Source organism: Pezoporus occidentalis, unplaced genomic scaffold, assembly GCF_034315485.1.
Source record: "Pezoporus occidentalis ecotype Australia unplaced genomic scaffold, CSIRO_AGI_Poc_V1 ctg32, whole genome shotgun sequence".
Taxonomy (NCBI): Eukaryota; Metazoa; Chordata; class Aves; order Psittaciformes; family Psittacidae; genus Pezoporus; species Pezoporus occidentalis.
In genome coordinates, this window is record NW_026915158.1 from 3,281,757 (window position 1) to 3,307,264 (window position 25,508).

The 25,508-nt window shown below is 45.0% G+C and overlaps 1 protein-coding gene across 2 annotated transcripts; it reads left to right on the top strand.

The window, feature by feature from the left end:
• Nucleotides 1–228: 228 nt before the first annotated feature.
• LOC134168672 (regucalcin-like) lies at nucleotides 229–14,263 on the top strand. 2 transcript variants are annotated; one of them, XM_062628641.1, is made up of 7 exons: nucleotides 229–928; nucleotides 7,350–7,518; nucleotides 8,009–8,191; nucleotides 9,624–9,839; nucleotides 11,610–11,741; nucleotides 12,427–12,581; nucleotides 13,770–14,263. In XM_062628641.1, exons 2-7 carry the CDS (start codon nucleotides 7,353–7,355, stop codon nucleotides 13,818–13,820), a joined length of 903 nt encoding a protein of 300 aa, XP_062484625.1. In that variant the 5' UTR covers nucleotides 229–928; nucleotides 7,350–7,352; the 3' UTR covers nucleotides 13,821–14,263. The 2 variants fall into 2 exon arrangements, with proteins under 2 accessions (XP_062484625.1, XP_062484626.1); XM_062628642.1 differs by lacking the exons at nucleotides 229–928; nucleotides 9,624–9,839 and having other exon boundaries at nucleotides 4,247–7,518.
• Nucleotides 14,264–25,508: the final 11,245 nt, after the last annotated feature.

Here is a 25,508-nt window from a genome sequence, read left to right on the forward strand (position 1 = left end):
AACTGTAAGAAATCTGGAGAGGGACTTTTTACAAGGGCATGTAGTGACAGGACAAGGAGGAATGGCTTTGAATTGGCAGCAGATTAAGATTAGATATTAAGGCACGAACGGGTTGCCCAGAGAAGTTATGGTTGTCCCCATTGCTGGCAGTGTGTGTCTTTGTGCCTGTGAGCATGGGAGCAGGTACAGTAAGCTTCTGCAGACACTTGACAAGTAAATACCACCTCCCCTCTGTAGGATCAGCCACTGGGCTTCACTACACTGATTTCACAGGCATCACATGAGCAGGAAGAGCCAACTCTGCCAGGAGAGTTGTATTTTTAATATTACTGAAAACACCCCGGGAGCGCGCCTCACCACAGCCTGCAGTGCCGAGGCCTTGGCTGCCTCCCGCGCCCCAGCCCCGAGGAACCCAAACAGGTGCTGCCAGCATATTTTGACTCAAGTCCCATGATGGGCCATCGGATCAGTCCCAAACTGGAGCTGGGTGGTTGCCGGTTCCCTCAATTAGGAAGGCTCCCTGACTTTAGTTTAATCCCTTGCTTATTAATGAAGCTCACCTCTTTGATCAAAGACTTGTACTGATTTCAATTAGCATTGAGCAAGAGCCCACTGACAGGAAAGGCTGTACTAGGAGGAGCAGCTGCTGTGCCCTGAAGGATTTCTTCACCCTCGTGACCAAAATCTATAGTCATAGGTGAACAGTATTTATTCCCAACCAAACTGGAGAAAACTCAAGTCATCCTCTGCTGGCAGCATAGCTCTGCTGAAATAAAAGCCAGAAGCACGGACTGCCCGGGGAGCTACAGTTCTTCCCATCTCAAGCACCAGGGAGGGACCAAGCCCTGCCTACAAAAAGGGCGAAGCCAGGGGAAGATAAGCCTTGGCTTCACGTTTGGACAGCGCTGTCAAGTGGGATATTGCTGGGGTGAGTAGCTGCACCCGCGCCTGCCTGGCATGGGTTTTTAATAACTGTGTCTTCATTAACTGTAACCATGCCTGTTGTCGTCTCCAAGAGGGAGACAGCGGCAGAGGATGACTCTGTCTAGGTGAAGAATGACTTTAAGACATAAGGGCAATCAAATCATATGAAAGGTTGAGTTTCTAGAGTAACAAAAGCTGGGACGGAACCGCAAGGGGAATAAGCAACACAAGTGTGATTTGAGGAGCTGTGAGAAAAAGAGGGGAGTGATGGACCTACTAAATATTTACAAAGCCATGGGAACAGAGCTATTGTCTGAGCCTGTATGCAACAGAATATATGCCTGTGGGTAACAGAAGACAAGTACAATTATTTAGATACCACATTAATATATATGGTGTGTTAATGCTTTGATACACTCTCCCAGCTACACTGTGTTGATAAAAACTAGGGACCACAAAAAAAGAAGTGGTAGGAGTTGCATCAGAGGAAACCAAAGCAGTGGGAAAGGAGAGAGGAGGTCACTCCAGAAGGAAACACTGTGGTGGGGTTGTCAGCCAGAAGTACAGGGTTGCACCACTGCCTTTATCATAAATCACAGAATGGTGTGGGTTGGAAGTGACCTTAAAGATCAGCCAGTTCCAAACCCTGCCATGGACAGGGGCATCTTCCACTAGACCAGGTTGCTCAAAGCCTCATCCATCCTGGCCTTGAACACTGCCAGGGATAGGGCAGCCACAGCTTCTCTGAGCAGCCTCTGCCAGTGCCTCACCAGCCTCATAGTGAAGAATTTCTTCCTAATACATAATCTGAACCTACCATTTCTCAACTTAAAGCCATTTCTCCTTGTCCTGTCACCACATGCCCTTGTAAAAAGTCCCTCACCAGATTTCTTGTAGTCCCCTTTAGGTACTAGAAGACTGTTACAAGGTCTCCCCTTATATACTCAAAGCTTGATTTGTTTAAAGAAATAAGATGTTTTTAAAAGTTCAGATTTTACTTTTGTGCTGTTAATGACAGTGCTTGCCTATGGCCAAATCCTCTGTAAACTTCTGCTTTGCAGCATTAGAAACAAATGGAGTGCATGGCAGGGACAGGCTCTTGATGTTCCAGAAATGATTCAGGAATAGTGGGCTCGCCAGCAACAAATACATGCACCCGCTACTGCAGGGGTGCGCCGCTTGTCAGCAGCATCCACAGAGCCTTTGAGATGTGTCTCCTCCTAAAGTGACTGACCTCTGGAAAGGTTGGCATAGGGGATGCTGGAGTGGTGTGCTAGGGGTGGGAGATGTGATGCTGGTAGTCTAGATGCTGGTCAGGTCAGGAATAAGAGATGGTGCCAAATGCGGTGAGGGTGTTCCCAGAGCATTTGCAACCACCTGAATAAATCAGAGAGACGTGCTCTGGTAGCACTGTCCCAGCTGCTGCCCTGCTTGGTGTTGCTGCTTGTTGATGATCCAGCATCTGAGCTGCTCCACAGCAAAGCAGCACATGGGGTTTTTTAGCTGCAGCAAAGCAAATGCTTTATCCCCCTGCCCGACGTGGTTTTGCTTTGCCGCAGCCTGTGGCGGGAAGTCAGTCAAGTCACCAGAAAAAATTGCTGAGTGGGAAATGTGGTTTTCTCTGCCAAAATTCCTTTAGGAAAAGATGCCTTGAGAAATACTTTGTGGAGAGAAAAAAAAAAAAAAAAAGACCTTTTTTTCCTGCACCAGAGAACCAGTCACTTGTCTTTCAATGTGAAAGCAGTTAAAATGATAGTAAATGAGAATTTCCCTTTTGAATATACCTTCCATCTGAATGCTGTGAAAAAATGGATATCGGTCTACATGAACCTCCCTCCAAAGTTATCTTTTAGGTTAAAAGTAGGAAAACACGACACAATGTGAAAAGTTTTGTGGGAACGAGCAGAGACACAGGGTTTGTGCTGAAATGAGGTGGAGCCTTGGGAGGCCAAGGAAGACTGAAAAGGGTACTCAAGGAGCTCACAGCCACTTTGCCCATAATGCAATGACTTGGCAGGAGCTCAACTTGGAAATATGACTGCCTCTTTTGCTAGAAATGGTTGAATCTGTCTCTGGCTTAGGGCTGTAACTTTTTAACCTCCAAATGTGGCTCGATGGTGACTGTGACAGGATAATACTGGGTCTATCTTGGCTATTTGCTTATCTGGGAGAAATGTTCATCCTGTTAATCATTTGAACATCAAATTAACATGTTCATTAAAGTTTTGCATTAGTAAAGAAATGCATTGCTTTCTCATGCTGGACTGGGTCTGATTCCTCCCAGGTGGCTTCTGCCCTCTCTGATCATGGTGAGCCCAGTGACTGGCAGCAGCAACCTGCCTCCTGCATTTCCCACTAGCTCTGTCTCCACGGCAAGCCTGCCCTTGTCCCCACCTTGCTGGACCAGCTGCAGGGGGTACCCACCATCACCTACCTCTGCTGAGCAGGGCTGGTTTGGAGAAGGCACTTGACATCTTCTGTCTTCATCTCTCACAGGTGAAAAAATGGCAAATGCCAAAGAAAGAAAAAAAAAAGTCTTAAATCCAAGCAAGATGTTGCTGTCCTGCAGCATCCGTGGCAATCGTGGAGGGTCCCGGGGCAAAGCCCTTCTTGGGTGTGCTGCAGGCAACAGCTTGCAGCTCTCCACTGAGGTGCGGATCGGGCTTTGCGTGTAGGAGGTGAGAAGCCCTGCAAGGAGAACGGGTTCTTCTTTGCACACAAGAAGGTTGTGGCACAGCTGGTAACAACCTCCAAATCTTAATGATGCTAATATGCTTTAATCACAAGAGTAGATTTTTCCTTATCCTTCAAAGTGACTACAAAACCTTCTCCTGCATCTTTTATTAACCTCCCCTTTTTATCACTCCAGACATTCATTTGCCTCTAAATCTGGGGAGAGTGTGCTAGCCCTTGGGGTGACCGAGTGGTGCAATGTCTCAGTTTTCCTCTCCTGCTCTTATGACATGAGAGAAACTCTGAGCAAGGATTTTTCCCTATCACATGTTCTGCTGCTGGCACCAGGAACCAGACCATTCAGAAGGGCTTTGCTCCATGCCTCATCATTCACGTGACTGCTGGCTGAATACAAAATCTAAAAGGTTACCTGCTAGGTGCAGATAGCATCAGCTATTGCACATTGTTCATTGTCGCCAAAAACAGTAGCTGGTTTCATCGGACTAGTGCTGGAAAGGAGATACCAGCCCAGGAGTTGCGATATTTCCCTCTGCAGGTGTGTTGTTGTGATGAGCTGCACAGTTTAGCATAGGCGTCCTCCAGCTCGGTGAAAATACTCAGCTGCTTGATCAAGGGAAGCGGATTCTTAAGATTCCTTAGTTTTCACTGATGGGTATTTCTCTGTATGCACATTATAAGCCTCAGCTGTCTGCCTGCTTCAGCTTGAAATGAAAAATGAAATGATGTGCGCTTGCATGGGGGAGAGAGGAGGAGAAACAGTAAAGACCTGTTAAGGCAAATCATTTGTTTGGTTTTTACCTGTATCTGAGAGGTACTGAAATGACCACTTTATGTCCAAATCATTTGAAAAGGGATGTGGACTTAGGATTAGAAAAGCTATTTTCAAATAGCTACCAGAAGGAGGCTTTAGTTTTAAGAGCTGACCGGATATTTTTACATTATTTTCCCATTCCTAAAAGGAAATTTTTCTTATGGTCTCCAGATTCTGGTAACTTTAAACAGTTTAACTTGGAAAACATTTCAGTGACACCCATCAGCCCCTTAGCCTGCATGACGGGTTTAGGCATGAGTCCAGGAGGCTAGAACACCAACAAAATGTAGCAGAGAGGAAATAGGCAGGGTAAAGATGATGTTTTTATCCACAGGGATTTGTTTGGGGAAAATACAGTAGAATTTGGTGTTTTCTGCTTGGAATGGTTCTTTTTTTTTCCCCTGCACACCAATCAGTGCAAGGTGCCCCTTGCACAGAAACGTGCCAGGCAGCAGAGTGCTTGGGGAGTGGTGAAGTTGGGATGTTTTGAACAGGGTTTTTTGTGGTCATTTCCACATTTTTCCCCCTGAGATGCTGTATTCTGTGGAATGCTGCTCCTATATAGCTCCACGTGGTGCAAGCAGGGAAAGTGAAGAAGGAAGTGGGCCACCAAGCACGGGGGGGAACAGGGGCTGCATCCTTGCCAAGTTGTGAGTCCTCTTTTGGATGACAGTGCTGCCTGTTAGGGTTGGATGAACATCCTGTTAAAATTCTCACTTTTTAGTTGCTTGTGAAAATTAGTGAAACCTCAGCCAATAAGGCACAAATCTTCCCTTTTGGTTGCCCTCTGCTTAAAAAATTGAGCCAAAATATTCAGATATTTGAAAATAAAAGGAACCCACAGCTGGAGGGACATACAAGAGCTAATCCTTTGGAGAAGGGGTGAAATGCTGAGGCTGGATGTGCAGCTGGGGAAGGTGGATGTGTGCTGAGTTTCCACGGGACAGGGCAGGTCTAGGCAGCATCGTGGTGGGAGCATGAGAAGGGTAAGCAGGCAGCTGGTGCGTGCAGGTTGGTTTCTCCTCTGCCTGTGCCTTGGGAAATAGCTGTCAGTGATGTGATTGCATACTCCTCATGTGGCACGCAGGATGGGTCTGTCAATCAGTGTTTCACTCCGGATTATCTGCCGGGCCCCGGTATTGTTGCTGCTGGAGAAGGAGCAATAAATTGAACAGGTGGTGGTGGGAAGAGAGAGGTTTAATACAGCTCAGTTTTGTCAATGAAACAGCAAACAAAACAAATACCGTCTGCTGCAGATCTGGAGACTTTCTTCCTTTGTGGAGCCGTGTGGATGCCAGGCTGCTGCTGAACCTTGTTTTCCCATGAGGGTGGGAGCCGCTCTGTGTTTTCCAGACCGCAATACAATACAGTCAGCATTGTGTCTCTGAGCCTCGAGTCCCAACCAAGGCAGCCACATGACACAAAACTTCAACCCAAGAGAAACTCGCTTCTCCAGCTTGAGCATGGCCTAAGAGGTTTTATGAGGTTTTACTGGCATCTTGCTGGGTATCCTCATTTACACTTGAGACTGATGCTGATTTCTTGCATGGAGCAGCTTAAGTCCAGCCTCTCATGACTATTTTCTTGGAAGAGAGAAGGATATATTTGATAAATGGGTTGTTTGGATCTTACCGTGATGGTGTGACTCCTTGTTATGCATGCCTGGGGTTTGAAAGCAGGGGAGATCCTGGGTCCCCAGCCATGGAGTTTCCACTCAGGGTGATTACTGGCTCTTCCCAGTACTTTGAAGAGCATTAGTGATAATTAATTGTAGAGCATATCATCAGCTCACCTACTAGGAAAAAATGCCCTCTTCAAGACAATAATCCATAGGAAGAGTGTTAGGCAGGGACTGGCTGCCTCCCAAGAAATATCTCTCTGGTCTGTGGAAAAAATGCGCTGAGGCCAGTGGGTGCAGCAGCAGTGGTGTCTCCATTAGCAGTGACTGAGGCAGTGAGGAGGCCCCTTTCTTTTGTAAGAGCTGAATGGTGGATGCTGCTGCTCACATCCCACACTGAGACAGGGGCAGAGGCTGATCTACCTGTTTTGGAGGGCATCAGTGGGCTCTGAACACAAATATAAGGGATCTGGCACCCTGTTCCAGGGTGGTGGCTGAGTGTCTGGTGTCTCTCTGGGCACCTTGCCACAACAGGGATGGGACATGAGCACCCCCTGGCAGGAGCAGCTGCCTCGGATGAGAGCTTCATAGGTGGCTTTGCCCTGAAGCTGCAGCTGGAGTAATTACACCCTGCCGCCTGGCACAGGGTGAAATGTGGAGTCTGTGGCAGGGGCTGGAGCCATGACTAGGGCGGCGAGGGGGCTGATTAAGATGAAATGCTCAGAGGGAAAAGAAAGTATCAGGATTTCAAAGGCAGGATCCTTCCCTGGTGTTTGCATATTCGCGCTGGCTCCTTGTGGGAACAGGTACTTGGTCTGCAGTGGCACCAGTGGCAAGTTGCAGATGGTATATGAGCTTACATCTTCCTGTGGAGCAAGTCAGAGCATCTGTGTTAACAAGGAAGAGCCTTGTTTTTCCACAAAAAGTCACCTGAATCATCAGTGCTGCTGCCCACAGTCCCTTCTCATGGGTCAGGGAAAGCTTTGGGATCACCACTCTCTGGTTGACAGCTTGGTCCTGGCTCAGGGACATATCCCCAGAACTTCCTTGTCTGGAGGCAGGTGCTGCTCTGGTTCGAAGTCTCCTTCCTAGGAGAGGTTTGCTAAGGAGAAGCCTTGGAGCCTGGAGCTCAGTTACAGCCATGAGGACATGGAAATGTCACAGAAGCCTCCTAAATTACTTGTCATGTGGGATTTGGAGGGCTTTGCCCTTTACAAACTCTGCCTTTAGGCACTGTAGGCATAAAACTTCTGCACAATGAGAGCTTTTCATTAAATCTGTTATCAGCATTCTTCCCCTCAGACCATGTCCTCCTCCATCAAAATCGAATCCGTTGTGAAGGAGAAGAACAGGATGGGAGAGTGCCCAGTTTGGGAAGAGAGGGAGAGCGCGCTCGTCTATGTAGACATTAACTCACAGAAAGTTTGCCGCTGGAGCTCTCTCACCAACGAGGTGCAGAGCGTGTCTGTGGGTAAGAGTCCATAGTCATCACTTCATCATGGGAATCTTCTCTGTCTGCTCCTGTCCATCCCTCCTGGTAGGAGTCCCACAGCATGGTGGTCTCCTTTACTTTCCGTGGGGTCACACTCCCTGTCCTCCCGTGACGTGTTGCTGAATACGGTGTGCTTTGAGCCAGTTGATCAGAGGGGATTGTGCTTAGGTGCGGAGAGCCATGTGCATGTTGCTTTTGCTAAGCCCAGATGGGATGTTTCATTTGGAACCTGCAGAGGAAAAGCTACAATCCTAATGGCTGTGTCTGCCCAGAATGTGGGAAGATCTGGGGAGCACAGAGCCAGCAAGGAGTGCTAATGATCCCAGGGAAGAAGGATCTTAGCATCAACTCAGCCTTTCCCGGGTCAGGGATGTCCCAGTCAAGCCCAGATGCTCACAGTGAGATGGGGGATTAGGGCTGACTGAAGGCCTGGAGCCATTTGCCATCTCCTGCTCCCTCTTGCCCACAGATGCCCGTGTTGGCTCAGTGGCACTGCGGCAGTGCGGGGGCTACATCATCGCCCTGGGGACCAGGTTTGCCTTTCTGGACTGGGACACCAAGGCGGTCACCACCATCCTTGAGCTTGAGCAGGATAAGCCCAACAACAGATTCAATGACGGGAAGGTGGATCCAAAGGGAAGGTTTTTTGCTGGTAAGTTCCTGGCAGAAATTTCCCCCAGCTCAAAGAGGAACTAATTAAAGGGTATTTTGTACAGTGCGTTTTATTCCATGTTCTTGATTCCTCTGTGGAGTTCCCCACAAAAACTGCCATTGCAAGCATAAGCCATCTTGTGGATGCTCTGCTCAGTTACTGCCCAATGGAGGAGGACAAGGGACCCCCACATCCCCTGACCCAAATGAGGACAGGGGCTGTCAACATGGGCTGTCTGGCAGGAAGGCTCCCCTTCCACTTGGCGGATGGTGTTTTACAAACATCTGCTTCCATGGGAGCTGAAAAGCCAGTGAGGGGCTCATGCAGATAGGAATGTTTCTGGAGGTGTGCAGGGGGATGCAGGTCCTACAGTAAAAGATAAGCTGCAGCTTGAACCCTTCATGTACAGCCTCCTCTGGTTAGCCTGTGGGAAACAGGAATGTGAGGCGAGATCCTTGGCCTCCTGAAGGCAGGAGGGACTTTTGCCACTGGTTGCGATGCAAAGCCCTGTGCTTTTTCTCCTCCTATATAAACGAGGACGCAAGCACAGAAATCCATGCTGGAAGCAGAGGGCAACTGATTGGAGTGAAAACGGCTCTGCATTTGTTTTTCCACCCAGCCTTTTCTTTTTATTTCAAATTTACCAAAAACCAGGAAATTCATTTGACTCCTGGTTATGCTTGAGGGCTGACATGTCACTGGAGTTAAGGACAAGAAAAGAAACCCACCTGTTTTGCACACCCGTTCCTAGATGTGCATGGTGGATCAGTGCTTTTACAGGGGCTTTGGCCAAATGTTGTAAAACAAGCTCATGAAGTCTTCTAAAAGGGGAAGCCAACAGAAACAGTCTGTCACAGTTAAAAGAAGGCATGAATTTCCCCCTTGAGTGCTTCCCATCCCATTGATACAGAGCTCTTTCCTTTCTGGAGAGAATCAGAAACTAAATAACAAGCACAACACTGAGACATAAATCCATTAAGGAAAAAAAATCTCACTTCTGTAGTATTCTCCACTTGCTTCTGAGACCACCATGATTTACAGCACCTGTATTTTAAGGTCACAGCCCATTTAAATGACAAAATCAGTCTACAAAGAGAACCAACAAAAAGAGCACCTGATGCTTGCCTGCCTCTTGGATTTTGCTGTGAGCAACCTCAGCATCTGATGTGTTGTGGTGCTCCTTTGAGTCTTTGGTGTGTATGACTTAAACCTCATGGCAATGCAGAAACTCGTCCTTTTGTTGGCCAGAATGACCTCCATGGGAGGCAGCTGCTCCTGACCTGCACCTTTTAATCCTTCTCACCAGTCTGATGGGACCTGGGCAGACCCTTTCTCCCTAGGACCTCTCACTAACAGTTACAGGAGGTTTTTGATCAAGCCTGAGGAAAAATAAGCTTCTGCTTTCTAACTGTCACTCACATTTCCATTTCAGGTACAATGGCTGAAGAGACAGCACCAGGGGTCCGAGCAAAGCAGCAAGGAGCTCTCTATACCCTTTTCCCCAGCCACTCAGTAATAAAACAGTTAGACCAGGTGGACATCTCCAATGGTCTGGACTGGTCCCTGGACCACAGGACCTTCTTTCACATTGACAGCCTGGCATACGCTGTGCATGCCTTCAGCTACGATGTGCACACTGGAAAGATTGGTACAAGTGCTTTCCTAATTTCAGTGACAAATAGCGCTATCACTCTTCCTGCAGGAAGACCTGGGTGTGTAAGGTGATTTGTTTGACAGATCTCATAGCTCCTGGGTACAGCTTGTCAGCAGGCTGACCGTGACTTTTGTCAAATTTAGTTACACACCAGGTGTATTTGTTGAACACACTTTTGGCACTCCTTCAACTTACTTTCATCTGGGTAGATGGATCATATTTAGACCCTTTCAAGGAGCTGCAGGGAAAAAGCCATTTATACTGCAGAGTGAGAATTAGCTTATAGGAAGCTGTTTATTCTTCAGTGCCATCTACTGGAATACTTTGATTGTACTAGTTCCACAAATACAAATACGGAATGTATGTGTATGTGTATGTGTATCACAGGATTGTGTTTAAAGAATCAAGTTATCATTGTGACTGAAGTTTCCAAATTCTGAAATGAAAATTGCCCTCAGATGTTTGGTGAATTTCATTTGATTAATTTTCTGGACAAATATTATTTGATTCCGGACTGTAGTGATAGGACAAGGGGTAATGAGTTCAAGCTTAAACAGGGGAGATTTGAGTTAGATGGAAGGAAGAATTCTTCCCTGTGAGGGGGATGAGGCCCTGTCACAGGCTGCCCAGAGAAGCTGTGGTTGCCCTATCCCTGGCAGTGCTCAAGGCCAGGCTGGTTGGGGCTTGGAGCAACCTGGTCTAGTGGAATGTGGCCTTGTCTGTGGCAGGGAGCTGGAGCCAGGTGGTCTTTAAATTTCCTTTCCAACCCAAAACATTCTATGATTACATCTGCAAAAATGAAAATTCAAGTGCAAGCAAAATCGAGGTAACCTCATTTGAAAACTTGGTGAAATATTTTTGCGCTGTATCAACCAGTTGTACTTCACGGGAGTTTAAATTGTGGAGCTACCTTTGTGCTCTGATGAGTGGGGACTTTGTGTAATCATGGGTGAAAATCATACAAAATAATTACATTCTCTCAGATCTCATTTTGCAGAGAAAATCTATCTCTACAGATTTTATGATACAAGATTTCTAAAGAAGATGTAATGTGACTTCCTTTCCCCCACACTCTCCACCCCAATACACAAATGTAATGAATTTGAACTTCCTAGCCTTGGCTTTAAGTCAACAGCTGTCTGGTTTTGGGTAATGTAAATGCCATAAGGCACTGGATCAGAGCAGGCAGACTGCTGCCTATGGGCACTGTTCCATGGGCCCACCAACCCATCTTCACTGCAGCCTACACCATTAGCAGTTGTTGTCCAGGCTTAACCAAAACTGGTAGCTTGGCTGGCCATTAAAAGGTAAGGTTCTTCATCTTTAGCTGACAGAGAATGCTTATCACCAACATTTAAACCTAAGTCATTATTTACGTGATGTGTTGCTCATAAGACATCCGGGCTGCTGTGAGAAAGGAAAGACCAGGAAAAGTTCTTGCACTTGAAGCAGTGGTGTTATGGTGGGCAGCTAGTAGGTTAACAAGAAGGACAGTGGTATTTTGTTCTCTTCCCTTGGTAAAATAGGAGCGTTAATCCAGTACAATTCCAAACTGCAGTGGTTCTACTGGGCACTTGTTTCTGCCAGGCTAAGTTAGGCTTCTAACACATTTGCTAAATGCATATATGATATACATTTTGCAGCACATCTTCCTCACGGAAAATGAACTTACCTGTTTGCAAGAGCTTGGAAGATGTTAGACTGGGATCTGATACAGAACTGGTAGGACCCCATGTAACACTGGCTTTGTAACTCTCCCTGCAGCCTGCCCCAGACTTTTGTACCACCTAGAAAAGGAGGAGCAAATGCCCGATGGGATGTGCATAGATGCAGAAGGAAAGCTCTGGGTGGCCTGTATTGATGGAGGGAGAGTCATTCGTATAGACCCAGAGACAGGTAAGGCATCCATCAGTACGTGTGAATCAAGCGTCACATATGTGCCACGAATACAAGAGCAAGGAAGAATGGTTTGAAGGTGGGACAAGAAGGTGTTATCTATTGCCTGTTTCTGCTCCATGTGATACCATGAGCATCACTGGTCCAGACCCTGATCACATGGAGAGCACAGCTCCCTGTGCTGCCTCCCAGTGTCAAGTACCCTTGCTCCCACAAGGAACCTCCTGATGTAGCACACCCACTTCTTAATAGCACACTAAAAGAAAATTAAAAAATGCATTGCATATCTATTGTGAGAAATATTATACACCTGCAATTCTTAATTATATGTAATTTAAAACTTAATTAAATTTAATTAAAAGAAAGAATTCAGCGTTGAAATGTTTAGCTGGGAAACTCTGTTAGGGAATGACAACCATGCCAGGCCAGGTGTCTCTGCTCTTCCTGGCTTTACATAGTGTATTACTTCATTATGAGGAAAGGAAACAAAGCCTCACAGATATAGGGAAGAGAGTGAAAAATAGTTAGAGATGAGGCAGATGAAAGAATTTGATTTCCCAACAAGCTATCCTTTAGGATATGGCCTCTGTCTGAAGAGGAGATTCCTTTTGAGTGAATGCCACATCTGTGCTATGTATGCATTAATATTTATATGGCATAAGTAAACAAATGCCCATTTTCCCAGGAAAAAGAATCCAAACTGTGAGGCTGCCTACTCCGAGGATCACTTCTTGCTGCTTTGGTGGAAAAGACTACTCAGAAATGTACGTGACTTCTGCGTATGATGGATTGGACAAGACCACCTTAGCCAAGGAACCTCATGCGGGAGAGATTTTCAAGGTCAGCAGATCTTCTTTCTGTATCTCAGACCTGCCAAGCAGGGTGAGGTGTCCCGAGTGCCTTTGCTCATCCTGCTCACCTCATTTGCTGGTCCAGATGTGTTGCTTGTCCTGTAGCTGGGTACAGCTGCTTTTGCACAGCCGCTCATGCATTTGGAAGGAAGATTGGAATGTTGCTAAGCCAAAGTTGGTATCTGGTTGGGATCTGAAGGCAGCTAGTGGATCTGAATCTGCCCTGTATAGCATAGTCTGTAATACACTGTAAGGAACTGGGACTTGCTCCTATGTCTTACTTTATTTTCATCAGTTCTGGAAATTTCACTTCCCTAATTCTCAGGTTTTAATTGTGCCAGGAAATCTAAATGTAATGCTTACAGCACAGATTGCACCTTTAAACATTTAATGGTTACATTCACAAGGTCAAAATTCTGCATCCCAATCCCAAAACTTTGGAGATTATTATTTTTTTTTTAATATGTTTAAAATGGTTGCTACGTTTTGAGAAACTAATAATACACATTTTTGTCCATTTTTGCTCTTAAATCTGAAACTTGGTTTTCTCTTCATTTAGCAAAATATTTAGCAAAAAGTACATCAGGAATGTAAAACGCAGTTCTTAATCATCAACTGCCATTATTCCCTGAAAGCTGACTGCAGCCAGTTTGGCTATAGCATGAAAAGATGTTCCAGGAGAAATGGAGATCTAGTCTCAAATCTGGGACTTTCTGGTTTAAAGCAGTGCTTGGAACAGATTTTGCATGGCTGAGAACTACTAGATTTCTCAAGAAGCAGAGTTTAGGACCCCAGGATAATTAAATGAGCCTTGTCTCTTTTTATCTCCTCCTCAGTTCTCCAGTTCTAGAAGGGAACTGGTATTTTCCAAACTCAGATGTCTTCCATGGGCAAAGCACCTTAGAAGTTACTATGACTCGTTTGGTTACTATGGACATAAATACCATATGTAAGGGCAGCAAACAATGTGCAAATTAGCAAAATTATTGAGTGGTGCTTGATTATGTTAAAGACCTTAATGAGCTCTAAAGAACTCCATTTAATCTCTTTAGTCTTCTATTGAACCAGGAGAACATTCACGTAGGAGTAGGTTGTTACGGTATTTGTTGTAAAACAGTTGAAGGTTTTCATTGTACTCAGTTGGAGACTTTTCTGTTTCTTTATTTTTTTCAAACAGATAACAGGCCTGGGTGTGAAAGGGATCCCACAGAATTTCTATGCTGCTTGAACACTGATGTTATATAACAAAGAAGAAGTGCTTGCATCTTGTAGTAACTCTGACAAGAAGTCCAATGAACTGCAGAATTTATCTGTATGAGGATTTCTAAATCCACATGTGAGAGCATTCCTGTTTGGACTTGAAGACATTCCTTCTCCTGTGGGCCTGTGTCTTGATGCAATAGGTTAGAGAGATAAAGTTAGCTGGTGCTACACCTGGATAGCTTTTGTGACTTCCCATAGACCTCTTCAAGCTCAAGCTTAGTTTTTTGTTGAACTTTCTGATTGACAAGCTCTGGATTTTCAAGACTGGGTGGTTCCTGTAGCAGAATCTGACTCATGGTTTGTCTTTTCATGTTACAGTGATGTACCAGCTATGATAAGGCAGATGTTAATAAACATTTTAAGTAAGTGATGACCTTAATTGCTCCTGTGCTGTGGGACTTCCCCAAAGTATGTTCTTTGGTGTTTTGGTGTCTTTCTCTGAGGTATTTGGCCTTTCCACCACTGCTATTGAAAGCCTTAAGTTAGTCCTCAGACACCAGGAAGTAAGTACTCAGTGCCTCATGAGGACAGTTTCCCACAATGGCCCACAAGTGAAAGAGCAGAAAAAATGGTTAGCCACACAGAAATGTCACACAGTTTCTGTGGTGCTGTATGCAGATTCCCCCTAGAATTGAGTGTTTTCTCCAGAACCAAGAATCCTTCTCCTGGCCAGGGGTTCTACATAGCATGGTTTTGAAAGAGCCAAGCCGGGCTGATTTCTTTGCTTCTGTGCTACTTGGCCAAATCATTGGTAAAATAGAACAAACGCTCTTGGCCCATTGCTCTGCTTCACTCCGACCTTGTTCTGGGAACAAGTTGATTCCATAGAGCGGCACAAAGACAACTTGATTGAGAAATAAAACGTTCAATTCATTCTAATGTTTGCTCAACAACTGGGCTGTTGTTTTTTTCCTAGTCATAATTCCAATCGCAATTAAGCTGCTGGGGTGTTTTAAGAGCAAAGGTGTTAAATGCTCCTTTGGCACCATGTCAATGCCAAACTGGTATAAGGGATGTTGACAATTATGCAAGATTTCCTGTTTGCCCCATCTGGAGAGGAAAGTGAAGGTAGGATATTTGGAGGCAAGTCAAGTGTCCTAACCTTTAATTAAAAAAAGAAAAAATATAGAAGTGTGTGCAGATACCTTATTTAATAAAAAAATACCAAATTATTTGCAAAATTGCCTATCCATTATGTTAAATGTTCTGCCAGAAAGGAAAATAGATAGTTTTGAAAAACTTACACTTTAGAAATCCTCAATACCCTCATAATTTTTTTCTTGAGCTTGCTTGGGCACGCAAGCCAGGCTCACTGGTTTGTAATTCTTCAGCTACTCCTTCCTCCATCTCTAAATGGAGATACTGTGCATGCTGCTCTCAGACTCCAGCGTCTGAGTGCTCTTGGATCTTTCTCGGTGTAGCACAGCTTCCCAAAGTAAAGAAAGGTTTGAAGATGAATTTCACTCTGTTACCCAAGGGCCCACTACTTCATTTCTCTTCAGATTTCAGAAGCTGCTCTTTCATGATTTTGCTTCCTAGAAAAAAGCACTGATTGAAAACCAGGGGATATGGGACTGGCTTTATTCTCTTTGTCTGTGTAGGGAACAATGCAGTATCTATAGTCCTTGGTGAGGATACTCTCTGAGATAGTGACTGTGTGACTGAGTACGTGGTTGGTGTGGGTCAGCCCCACACAGTGAGAAGCGTAGCAGGGAGGATGCTGTCTGCACAGGGTTAACCTGCTAATGAAGCGTCTTCACAGTGTAGATCACAGGCAGAACACAAAACATCTTGTCAATGATCTAGCAGTGACTGATGAAAGCTGGCTTCTCTTGTAAGGGATTGGTTTGTACATCCTGCATTTTATAAACTTTTCTAAGTATTTACTATGCTTAATGTATATTTAGCTATACCAGTCTGGATAAATCTTACTTTTCTTGCATACTTTTGTGTGTGTTGGAAATAGGCATTCAACTGGGAAGATTTTGGTCCTCGTGTTTTCTGGCCCTTGTGGGGCAACCTGACTGTCATTCTTTGCCTTCCCAAAAATACATGCCTTCAAGAAAACCTGTTAAATCTAAACTGAGGGTCTCCAAATATTCATAAATGCAGCTAGGATGTGAACGGAGGTAGTAGTTAAACATCATGGCTGGGCTGGCATTGCTGCTGCTGCACCCACATGCTGTCACATGCCTGGAATTGGCAAATACAGGTGTGTAGGGTTTGCTTCACTGTTTTTTACTGTCATGCCAAGGACTCTGGGCAGGAAAGAAGACGTAAAAATAATCCTGGATAAGGAGACATAATCTTTTTTCCTAGCAATCTTTGCCTATTTCTTGTTCTGATTATCTACCTATCTTAAAGAGAAACTATAACCTCCTCACTAATGAGAGAAGGGACAGACATGAAGTAGAGAAGTTTAAGTAGAAAGTTCACAAGAGTTACCTACTGCAGGTAAATATGTCCCTGGCAGAGCAGAGGTAGCTGCCCTGTTGAAATTACCTGGCTTTCCATAGTTGTTTGTTTTACTTTGATCCTATTGTGCTCCCTGCTCACATCAGTGTTAAACTTACTTAGAAACGCTGAATCCAGACCTTTGCTACCTTCTTGCTGTTACCTCTCTTTGTCAATGTGGACTCAGATTTCAGAGGGTAATGAGATTACAGAGCAGAGACACCGAACTTTGAACTCCTTTCACGTGAAAATACTCTTGGATAATGAGAAGCCACTTGCCTATGAACTATTAACAGGACTATCGGGTGACCTGAGGGGTGACTTTGGTCAGCAGACAGGCCTGACTGGGAAAATGGCTGCAGAAGCAAGAGGCAAGGCCTGTCCTTTGGAGGTGTATGAGCAGGAACTGGGTGTCTGCAAAAGGGTGGCTGAAGGGCAGAAACAGCTGTAGATTGTTTTGTCTAAGACTGTAGGTAGCTTGAGCTGTTTGAAAGTGCTGGTTTACTGAGTGTGTTTGTGCTGCCTGTTGCAGTACTGACAACCTGAAAGTCAAAAAATACAGTTGGTGTTAGTGTTGGGTTCTCCTGCTGCCCCAAAATAACACTCATGCAAGCTGTAAATGCAAGCAGTGATAGCCTCTGAGGATGTGTAAGACCCTCGTCCTCATCAGCTGCTGTCTTCTTAAAGAAGAATGTGTATGTTTAGCAGTACCCAAGTCATGTTAGGGAAGAGAGGATATGTGTGAATACCATGTTAAGACTGTGGTATCTTCTGGAAAGGGCTGGTATCACAGCACTGGTACACTGGAAGGATTTAAAGATGAAGGGAAATGGAAGGAGCTATCAGAGGTGAGAGTTAACATGGAAGCCGAGGTGGTGTTGAAAAGTGAAGGCATAGAGAGGGGGGGGACATATTGCTGGCAGTTGTGGCAGAAAGCAAGAGACAGGAAGGTGGGCTTCGTAGTTTGGAAGTAAAGCTTGAAATAGAGCAATTGTATCTGGAAGGACCCTTGGAGGACTCTGAAGATGCTTGCTCCATCCTCTGCAGGGCTTTCCTTGCCTGCTGATTAGTTTCTTGTTTCCAAAGGGAGACAGTGGTGGGGGAAAAGCTGAACTGCCCTCTCCCACACCTTTTGCAAAGATCTTCACTATTCTTTTAAAATCACCTCAGACCCAAACAGCTGGGCTTTTCCACAATGGACCCATTTGTATTTAATGTGGTAAGAAGTGTTGATGCAGGGTTTGGGACTATGTAGGATGATGGAGTTACCTCCATGTCAATGTCATCTGGGTGTATGGAGCAGTGAGAGGTAAGCTACAAGAAAGGCAAGGAGTTTGAAGTTGATCTGGAGCAAATAAGGGGAGCAGTGCTTGTAATATGAAGTATTGGGCTGGTTTCTGGTTTGGGATGTTGGGCATCTTGGGAAGTATTCTTTCATCTGGGAGTATTTAACTTTGCTGTAGGAAAACTAAGGTGTGTATGGATCCAGAAGCTTTCCGTATCAAAGGCACTATCAGTTCGCCTTGAAGGCCTGGTCAGTGGCCTTCCTTCTCCTGCTCTGTCCCATCTGTAAAGGCCTATGAGTGGGTTTTGAGCTATCTCCTGAATGCCTTGCCAGATGCTGTGTGGCAGGGAAAGGGCAGACTAACTAAGTTTAAGGACTAACTAGTCCTGCCTTATGCCATGCTCTGTGCCTGTACCTGGATCCCACCTTCAGTTTTCTTTCTTCCCTATCCTTCCCCTGCACTTGCACGTGCTCCTTTGGAGCACCTTGGACTTGCTCACGTGATTGGAACTCAGTGAAGCCAGTACAGCCACAATCAGTGGAAATATGACATAAAATTATCTTTTCAACGCACACACAGAAAGGCTCAAACAGGTGTTTGCTTTCTCTTAGGAACTACACACCAAGGATTGACCTGGGATATTTCTGTGGAGAAAAGGAGTGAAAAACATGAGCTTGAGAGGAATTGTAGCATGAATGTTTTTGGGGACAGTGGAGATTTTTTTTGAGTAATTTGGCATAAATTACTTCTGTCAAAAGAAAAAAAAAAAAAAAAAAAAAAAAAAGGAAGAGTACTATGGCCAAACTTGCCTATTCTATCTTGGCTTTGGGAAGGTTGTGCTTGTGCTGGCCTGGAACAGTTTGGGACCTGGCATTGCGTCCTCCAGTGCAGAATCACTTAATACTTTGCAGGCAGTGCTCCTGGGATGACTGCCCACAACTCTGTGCTCCTGTCCTCTCTGCCAGACTCCTGCCCAGGCCAGGGCTATCTCCACTCCTCCAGACAGCTTGTTTGTGCTCTTTGATGAAAAGTTACTGCTTTGAAACCAACAAATTCTTCCTCGCGTGGAGAAGAGAAACAGGCAGCTTTAGGGTGTAACTCAGAGCAGACTGATTCCATATGCCTACTCGAGGCTACTGTATTGCACCTTTTAATTATGTACTTCCTTTGGTTGCAAAAGGAGTCTCCGGTAGTAGTGCAGAACGAGAATGGGGTGTAAAGGACACCAAGGAGAGTTGATAGCCTGCTAGAGAAAACATGGTACAGATACACAGAGACTGCCTGTCTGGGAAAGCTGGAGAAAGATCACTGCTATCATCCCTACCCTTGGGTAACTGAGGCAAAACCAGAATTGCTTAAGCAATCTTTAGCAGATTTGGAGGTCCCAGCAAAATCCCATCCGCTGCCTACTCCTCTAACGCCTGGTGGGTTTTGGTGACATGGGGACTGTGGTAGGGGTTGGTAATAGGAACTAGTGGGAGTAACTGCTGAGAGGTGGGAAGGCAAAAATTAATGCCCCAGAATTAAAGCTGATAACAAGCCTTGCAGACTGCATCTTTCCTCCTCTGGCTGCTGCTGCTGTTGCTCCATCCTCCTCCTACTCACTGCTGGTGCCAATGAGGGCTGTTTGCACCCACTTTCACAAGATGGAGTGGGAGTAACTTGAGTCAGCTCTGAGTGAGTGCCCCCTCACCACTTCTTCAGTGTAGGTGATCTCTGCTCAGCATGCAGGTGCCAAAGCTGCCGGGGGTGGGTGGTTTCGAGGTGGCTATCCTAGGAATTGCTCTTGATTTTCCTTAAGAGGCAAGTCGCTGAGGAAGAGTTGCTATTTTCTACAGTGTGTCAGTTGGGATTTCTCAATAGGGCAGAAAGTGACCTTCCTGTTTACTCTAACAAATGCCTTTATCCATTTGAACAGCACATTTCCATGTACAGCTGTTTGTTGATGCAAAGGCAACGTCCTACGGTGAGCTGTATTTCATAAGGTGCACTTCCTGACACATTAGTGACCTTTCTAATAATTAAAACCACATAGAGTAATCTTATAAACTTCTCATTTATTTTCAGCATCTGCTTTAAATATTTGTGTGTGTTTGAGGGGTGGGGGAGGAATTAACATCAAAAAATGCTAGGTTCACTGAAGTTCTTTCTTTTCCTTTAAAAATGGGGAGTTTTGTTTTTATTCTTCTATTACAATACTTAGGATGAGCTAGTGACTAAGATTATTCCTCTTAAAAGGTGTTACTTACAAATATATTTTTTAAAGTTATTTCCCCTATTAGAAAAACCTGGGTGATCTACAAGGTGCCCTATTTCTACTGGATAGGATTAGGAGAGACTGAGTTACGGTGATACACTGACCTCTGTTGGCATCACCCTTTCTTACTGAAACTCCTTTTAAATGTTGAATTTGATACTCTTGGAAATACATCTGGTACAAGGTTTGAGGCAGAATCAGTCAATGATGAAGCCATAGTCCGATGTCACAGTAAATCTAACACCATGACTCTTGGGCATAACGACATAGAGTGATGGTTTCCTTAAAAAAACCTCAATCAGAAGTTTTAAATATGCTGAATAGCTGAGTGATTTCTTTTGTACCAGCAAGCTCTGCGACGGACCAGGTGAAGAGAAGCTGTGCCTGTTGCCTGTTGGCTCTCTGTCCTATGGCTGGCATAAAGACAGGCTGTAAATTAAAAACATGCACAACTTCTGTGTCAGATGCTCTGGCTAATGGTGAACTGCATGTTCATGTCCGACTCCAGCCTGTTTTGGGCTGCTACATCATCTTGTAGTGTGTTGATCCAATATGAACTGTCAGGCAAGCATGTTCATGCAGTGTTGGCCTGCTGTCAGAAAGCTTCTCTGCAGCACCATAGAGCAACTTTGTCCAAATTTAGCTCTAATTAGGGCTTCTTTTCTCCTGGAGATAGCTTGTCAGGGGAGCAAGTTGCCATAAGCATTAAAGGGACCTGGTGGAGAGAAACGGGCATTTCTAGGCTGCAGTTTTGTCTGATTTTAGCTTGGGATGGAATAACTTTCTCTCTAGAGGCTGCTCTCTACAACAGCCTCTGCCTTGTGGCTCCCATCCTCTGGTGGGAATGACTTCTAGGTGCATGCTAGATTTGCGTTAGATGAAACTCCAGGTGATGCCAAGATCCAATGGGTCAAACAATCAAAATGCTGCTGAAAAGCATAAAACCCTCATGAAATTCAAGGCTGTGTGTTGGCAGGGAGGGATGACAGTGGGAGATACATACCTATGTGAATTTCATCTGTGCTAGTATGAGGAGCTTTCATTTGCTGTCTGCTCGTATAAGGACTTGGGAATTTTTTGTTAGGGGGATACCTGTATTCCTCTCCATTCCCCTAGTGACACCTGCACGCACAAGTCATGCGTGTGTATTTAAGCAACTCCACAGAGAATTCTAGGCTAACTGAGTAACTGGGAAAAATACATGAATCCATATTTCTTTTGTACTTCAGTCTTCATGCACTTCAAAGAGAAGTTGTGCCTGCTGCCCATGGGCTAGCCTTTGCAAGTATGCTTTAATGAAGGGTGGAGGAAGAAACAGGCTTTCTAGCTCTCATGTAGTGAGCAACGTTTTAGCTTTTGTTTTGGAAGGAAACCTGCCTGATCAAGAAAAGAGGACAGTGATACTCAGAAACATGCCTGCTCATGTGTTGGTCAAAATGGAGGCTGAGACTCATCTGCTCTGTCAGAATATGAGTCACATTTTTATTTGTGTTTTTCTGAGCCTAAATTGAGAAAGATTGTGGAAGAAATTTTACAGCCTTTGATGTTACTCTGCACTTCTGCCAGACAGCAGCCTGACACTTTGCCCTAGGTGTTGGATTAAATAATGACTAGAGATTGTGCAAGTACTTCATCTTAGCCATGATTATCATGCCGAGGCCTTGTGCAAGCTGGGGACTTGTGACACTGGGGTGGTTCCACTAATGCATGCCATGAAGATAGCAGATCTGTGTCTGTCTGCACCACTATTGGTTGGCTCTTCTTTGAAAGCACTGGCAGAAAGCCTGTGAGACGGAAAAACTGAGGGAAGAACCACATCCTGACCACCAATGTTTGTTATCAGTGTAAACCTGGGTTGTATACAGAGCCCATAACAAACACCTGAGCAAAGGTAAGCTGCAAGCATAATGTTCTCCTGTTATACATAGCATTCTGACTCAAGCATATTACTAGTCTTGGTCTGATAAGCATAGCAATGACAGGCAATGCAGACCACTGCATAAATGTGCTTGTCCAGCTGTATCCTACATTCCTTTAGATTTTCCCTCTCGTAAAGTCTGTCTGTGGAGCAAAAGGAATTGTATTTCTCAACCTCAGTGTCGTGGTTTAAACCCAGTCAGGTAACTTGTTCACTCACTCCCAGTGAGTGGTGCCGAGCTGACAACAATCGAGGTCCGTGTCCCCCCCCCCACCGGGGTTCTCCCCTTCCCCACTCCCGGAGGAATGGGGAGGAGGATCGAAAAAGTGCAACTCCCACGGGTTGAGACAAGAACAGTCCAGCAAGCAATGTACAACACAAATCACCACCGCTACTATCAACTACAACAATGATAAGGGAAAATAACAAGGGAAGAGAATACGATACCACCGGCCAAGAAAACCAGTTCCACCCGGAAGCCCGTGTCCTTCCGGGTAACTCCCAGTCACCCCCCACCCCGGGCATGACGTGCTGTGGTATGGAATACCTCCCTGGCTAGCCCGGGTCAGGAGCCCCATCTCTGCTTCCTCCCGGCTTCCCCTCCCCCCTGGCAGAGCATGAGCCTCACAAAGTCCTTGGTCAGGGTAAACATCACTTAGCAACAACCGAAAACATCGGTTTCACCAGCACTGTTCTCAGGCTGGAAGTCAAAACACAGCACTGCACCAGCTACCACAAAGGAAAAAAAAAACATGACTGCTACTGCTGAACCCAGGACACTCAGTCACAAGCCTGAAATGTTATGATTGCTTTCATGTTAAAAATTAGGAAGCTCATGGCTCACCTTCTTCTGCTGGGAGGAGAGTGAGCAAGCTTCACATAGTTTGATACCTTATGGATATGTCATCAGAATTCTTTTTTATCCTTTTAGGTCTATTGTTTTCCCCTTTGCCCAGCCCTACAATGATTTTATAGCTTTAAATAATGATCATACAATCATAATCATGATCATGACCTCACAATTTGCTTTCAAGCTGCAGTAGTAGGAACATGGTGCCAGCACTTTTCCTTCTCAGCAGTCCACTTTGTGAGTAAAATGCAAACGCAAAGGAAGCAGAACCACGTTTCATTTGCAGTTTTCTGCTTGCTCTCCAATGCCACCTCTCATCTGTGCTCTGCTTCAGCATGGTGGTATCTTGATGACTTGTTTCCCTACCTGCCTCACACTGTCACTGTGAGCCATCATGGGTGATTGTTTGCAGGGCATGGAATAGGTCTCATTCTGCATTGAGGACCCAGTTTATCTGACCTGTATCAGCCTGTGAGTTATCTCTGTGCTTCAGCACAGTGTGTGTGTGTGGCCCTTCAAAGGTCTTGCTCTGTGTCAGGCTATGCTTATGGTTGACAGCAAAAATCAGTAGTGCATGGGGGAAAAAGAACCTATCAATTTTAGAATATTCACAGTTATTCCCCGATGATCCATTGTAAGCCCAGAGCCACTAATGCTTAACCTACACAAGAACCATAGGAGTTAAGGGCTGGAAGGCTTAAATACCAAGACACTCTTAGCTTCAACATTTGCCTAGTGTTAAAGGTACTGGAAATTTGCCCCTGAGGACACAGATGTGTAGTTTTCACAACTGATAACAGTAACAAGGTGGGACGTTGTGTGGTTGACACAAGGCTCACTCCCTCAGCTTCGATATAGTGATGAATTTAAGCATTAAAAGGGTCTTCCTTCCTCCTTCCCATGGTCTGCCACCAAGTTAGGAGCTGCATACAGGAAAGACGTGCAGGGAACAGTGTCCTGATGGTCCTGCCTTTCCCAGGGTAATGCTGTAGCCCCCTGTCTGCCTGGGCTCCTGCCTCTCATGTCCCTTTGGGAGCTGCCTTCTTGGGTGAAAAGTGTTGGTCTGTGTTGTCACTTCAGCTTCTCCAGGGATCAGGGCATCAGAGTAGAGGGCTTAGTTTCTGACCTGTTCCAGCTAGCAAAAAAATCCTAAAACCCCCCAAGAGATTAATGCAGAATAGGGAGTGCAGCAAGGAAACAGCTGAGGAACTTAACCTTGTTCACACAGTGTTGAAGGACTAGATAAGAAATTAACAGAGAACAAGGAGGCATGACAGGAGGAGGTTTCCCTTCTCCCTGTAACTGAAAATCTTTTCTGGTGGACACAAATGCGTGATTTACTCTTTGTGTCTCCCCAGTTTCTGTTGCAATGAGCTCTAGCAGCAAAGTCGGGCTATCCTCCTGCTCATATCTTCTCAAATGCTGGGTCTGAGGAGAGAGGTTTATTTATCTCCCTCTGAACTTCTCTTTTTAGTAGGATTTTATGAACAGCAATCCTGTGCCTCTTGGAAGTGCTTTTCATGTCTTGTTTTAAACATTTCTGGTGCCAGACATGAAATTACCTGGCTTACTAAATGTTTTACAAGGGCATACTGGTGTAGTTAAGTTGAAATTGAAATCTCATTTGCTTCTGTTTGACAAGAAAATTTTGCCTGGACCTTGCTCCAATCCCACTGAAGCCTCAGGTAACATTGGCGGGACTGGATCAAATCAGATGAATTTGAGGGTCTTTTTCCCCCATGATTTTTTTTTTCTTTTTCAAAAGTTTAAATTAAAAATGTTGCTAATAAAATTAAATTTTAATTTTTCTTCTCCTTTCTATATTTTAAAATAAGTCAAAACATTTCCCCCATCTTGAAAACTTTGATAAGAAAAAACCCATCTCATGTATCCCTGGCTCTTGAGATCCCATCGTGTGAAGGGAGCAGTATTGTACCCCATGTTTAACTATCACAGCAACATTTTTACCAGCCACTGAATTTTATCACTGAATTTCCCTGTTTCAAATAAACCAGGGCTGCTTCTTCATGATGTCAACTGTGCCAGGCTGTCAGAGGCAGCTCATTGACAGGGAGCCCTGAGCATGGAGAATGGGAGCAAGGGAGGATTTCAGACTGTGTCCCCCATCCTCATCAGGTCCTGCCCACAGTATTGCAAGCTTAGAGTAGCCATCATGCTCCAGTAATCCCAGGAGCAAACACAGGGAACCAGAAAACAGCTCTCAAAGTCTGAGATGTATTTTTCTTCCCAGGTCTTTTTATTGCCCAGAGTGACCACCCTGGTGCTTCAGGCTGCCTACCCACTGATTCCGCCGCTCTGAGGAGCCATCTAGATATATCTGCTGCTCTTAGATATACAACCTCCTCTCAGAAATATTAAGCTGCCTGTTTGTTCCCAAGGACAGAAATTAGGTGAGGGTTGAGAAGATTTATCAGTAAGTCAGGGCAGGAGCAAACATAGGTTGTCAGGGTGTTGCAAACGTTCCCAGAACAAACACCCCAAATCCAGGGAATTCAGTTAAAGCCGTCTGAATGCTTGGTGGCATTTCTGTATGTTACAGTGTAAAGATGTGCTGTGTCTGAAGAGACAAAACTAGGATGGAAGAAGAAGTCTCATGCAACATCCCAAATATTGTAAACATTCAAAAAAATATAAATCTCTAAGTTGTTTGAAACATCAACTGATTTCTCTCAGCCTGACTGTGTCATGTTTTGGTTAGCCGAAGTTGTTTAAATGCTTAAAGTCCATTTGAAGGCTCTATGGCTGCTGCCACTGTAATAAACCAGGAATTTTCACTCTGATCCACAGCTACAAATCTGACCTGCATTTCCATTTGAGTTTAAAATATTCCTTTTCACAATCATGTTTTCTCTGCTAGTCTCAACAGC

Bases quoted from the DNA above. Each gene is read 5' to 3' on its own strand.
- LOC134168672 (XM_062628641.1), top strand. From the start codon at position 7,353: ATGTCCTCCTCCATCAAAATCGAATCCGTTGTGAAGGAGAAGAACAGG. The intron at 9,840-11,609 runs GTACAAGTGCTT...CTCTCCCTGCAG, and splicing joins TGTGCACACTGGAAAGATTG to CCTGCCCCAGACTTTTGTAC. The intron at 12,582-13,769 runs GTCAGCAGATCT...TTTTTCAAACAG, and splicing joins ATGCGGGAGAGATTTTCAAG to ATAACAGGCCTGGGTGTGAA.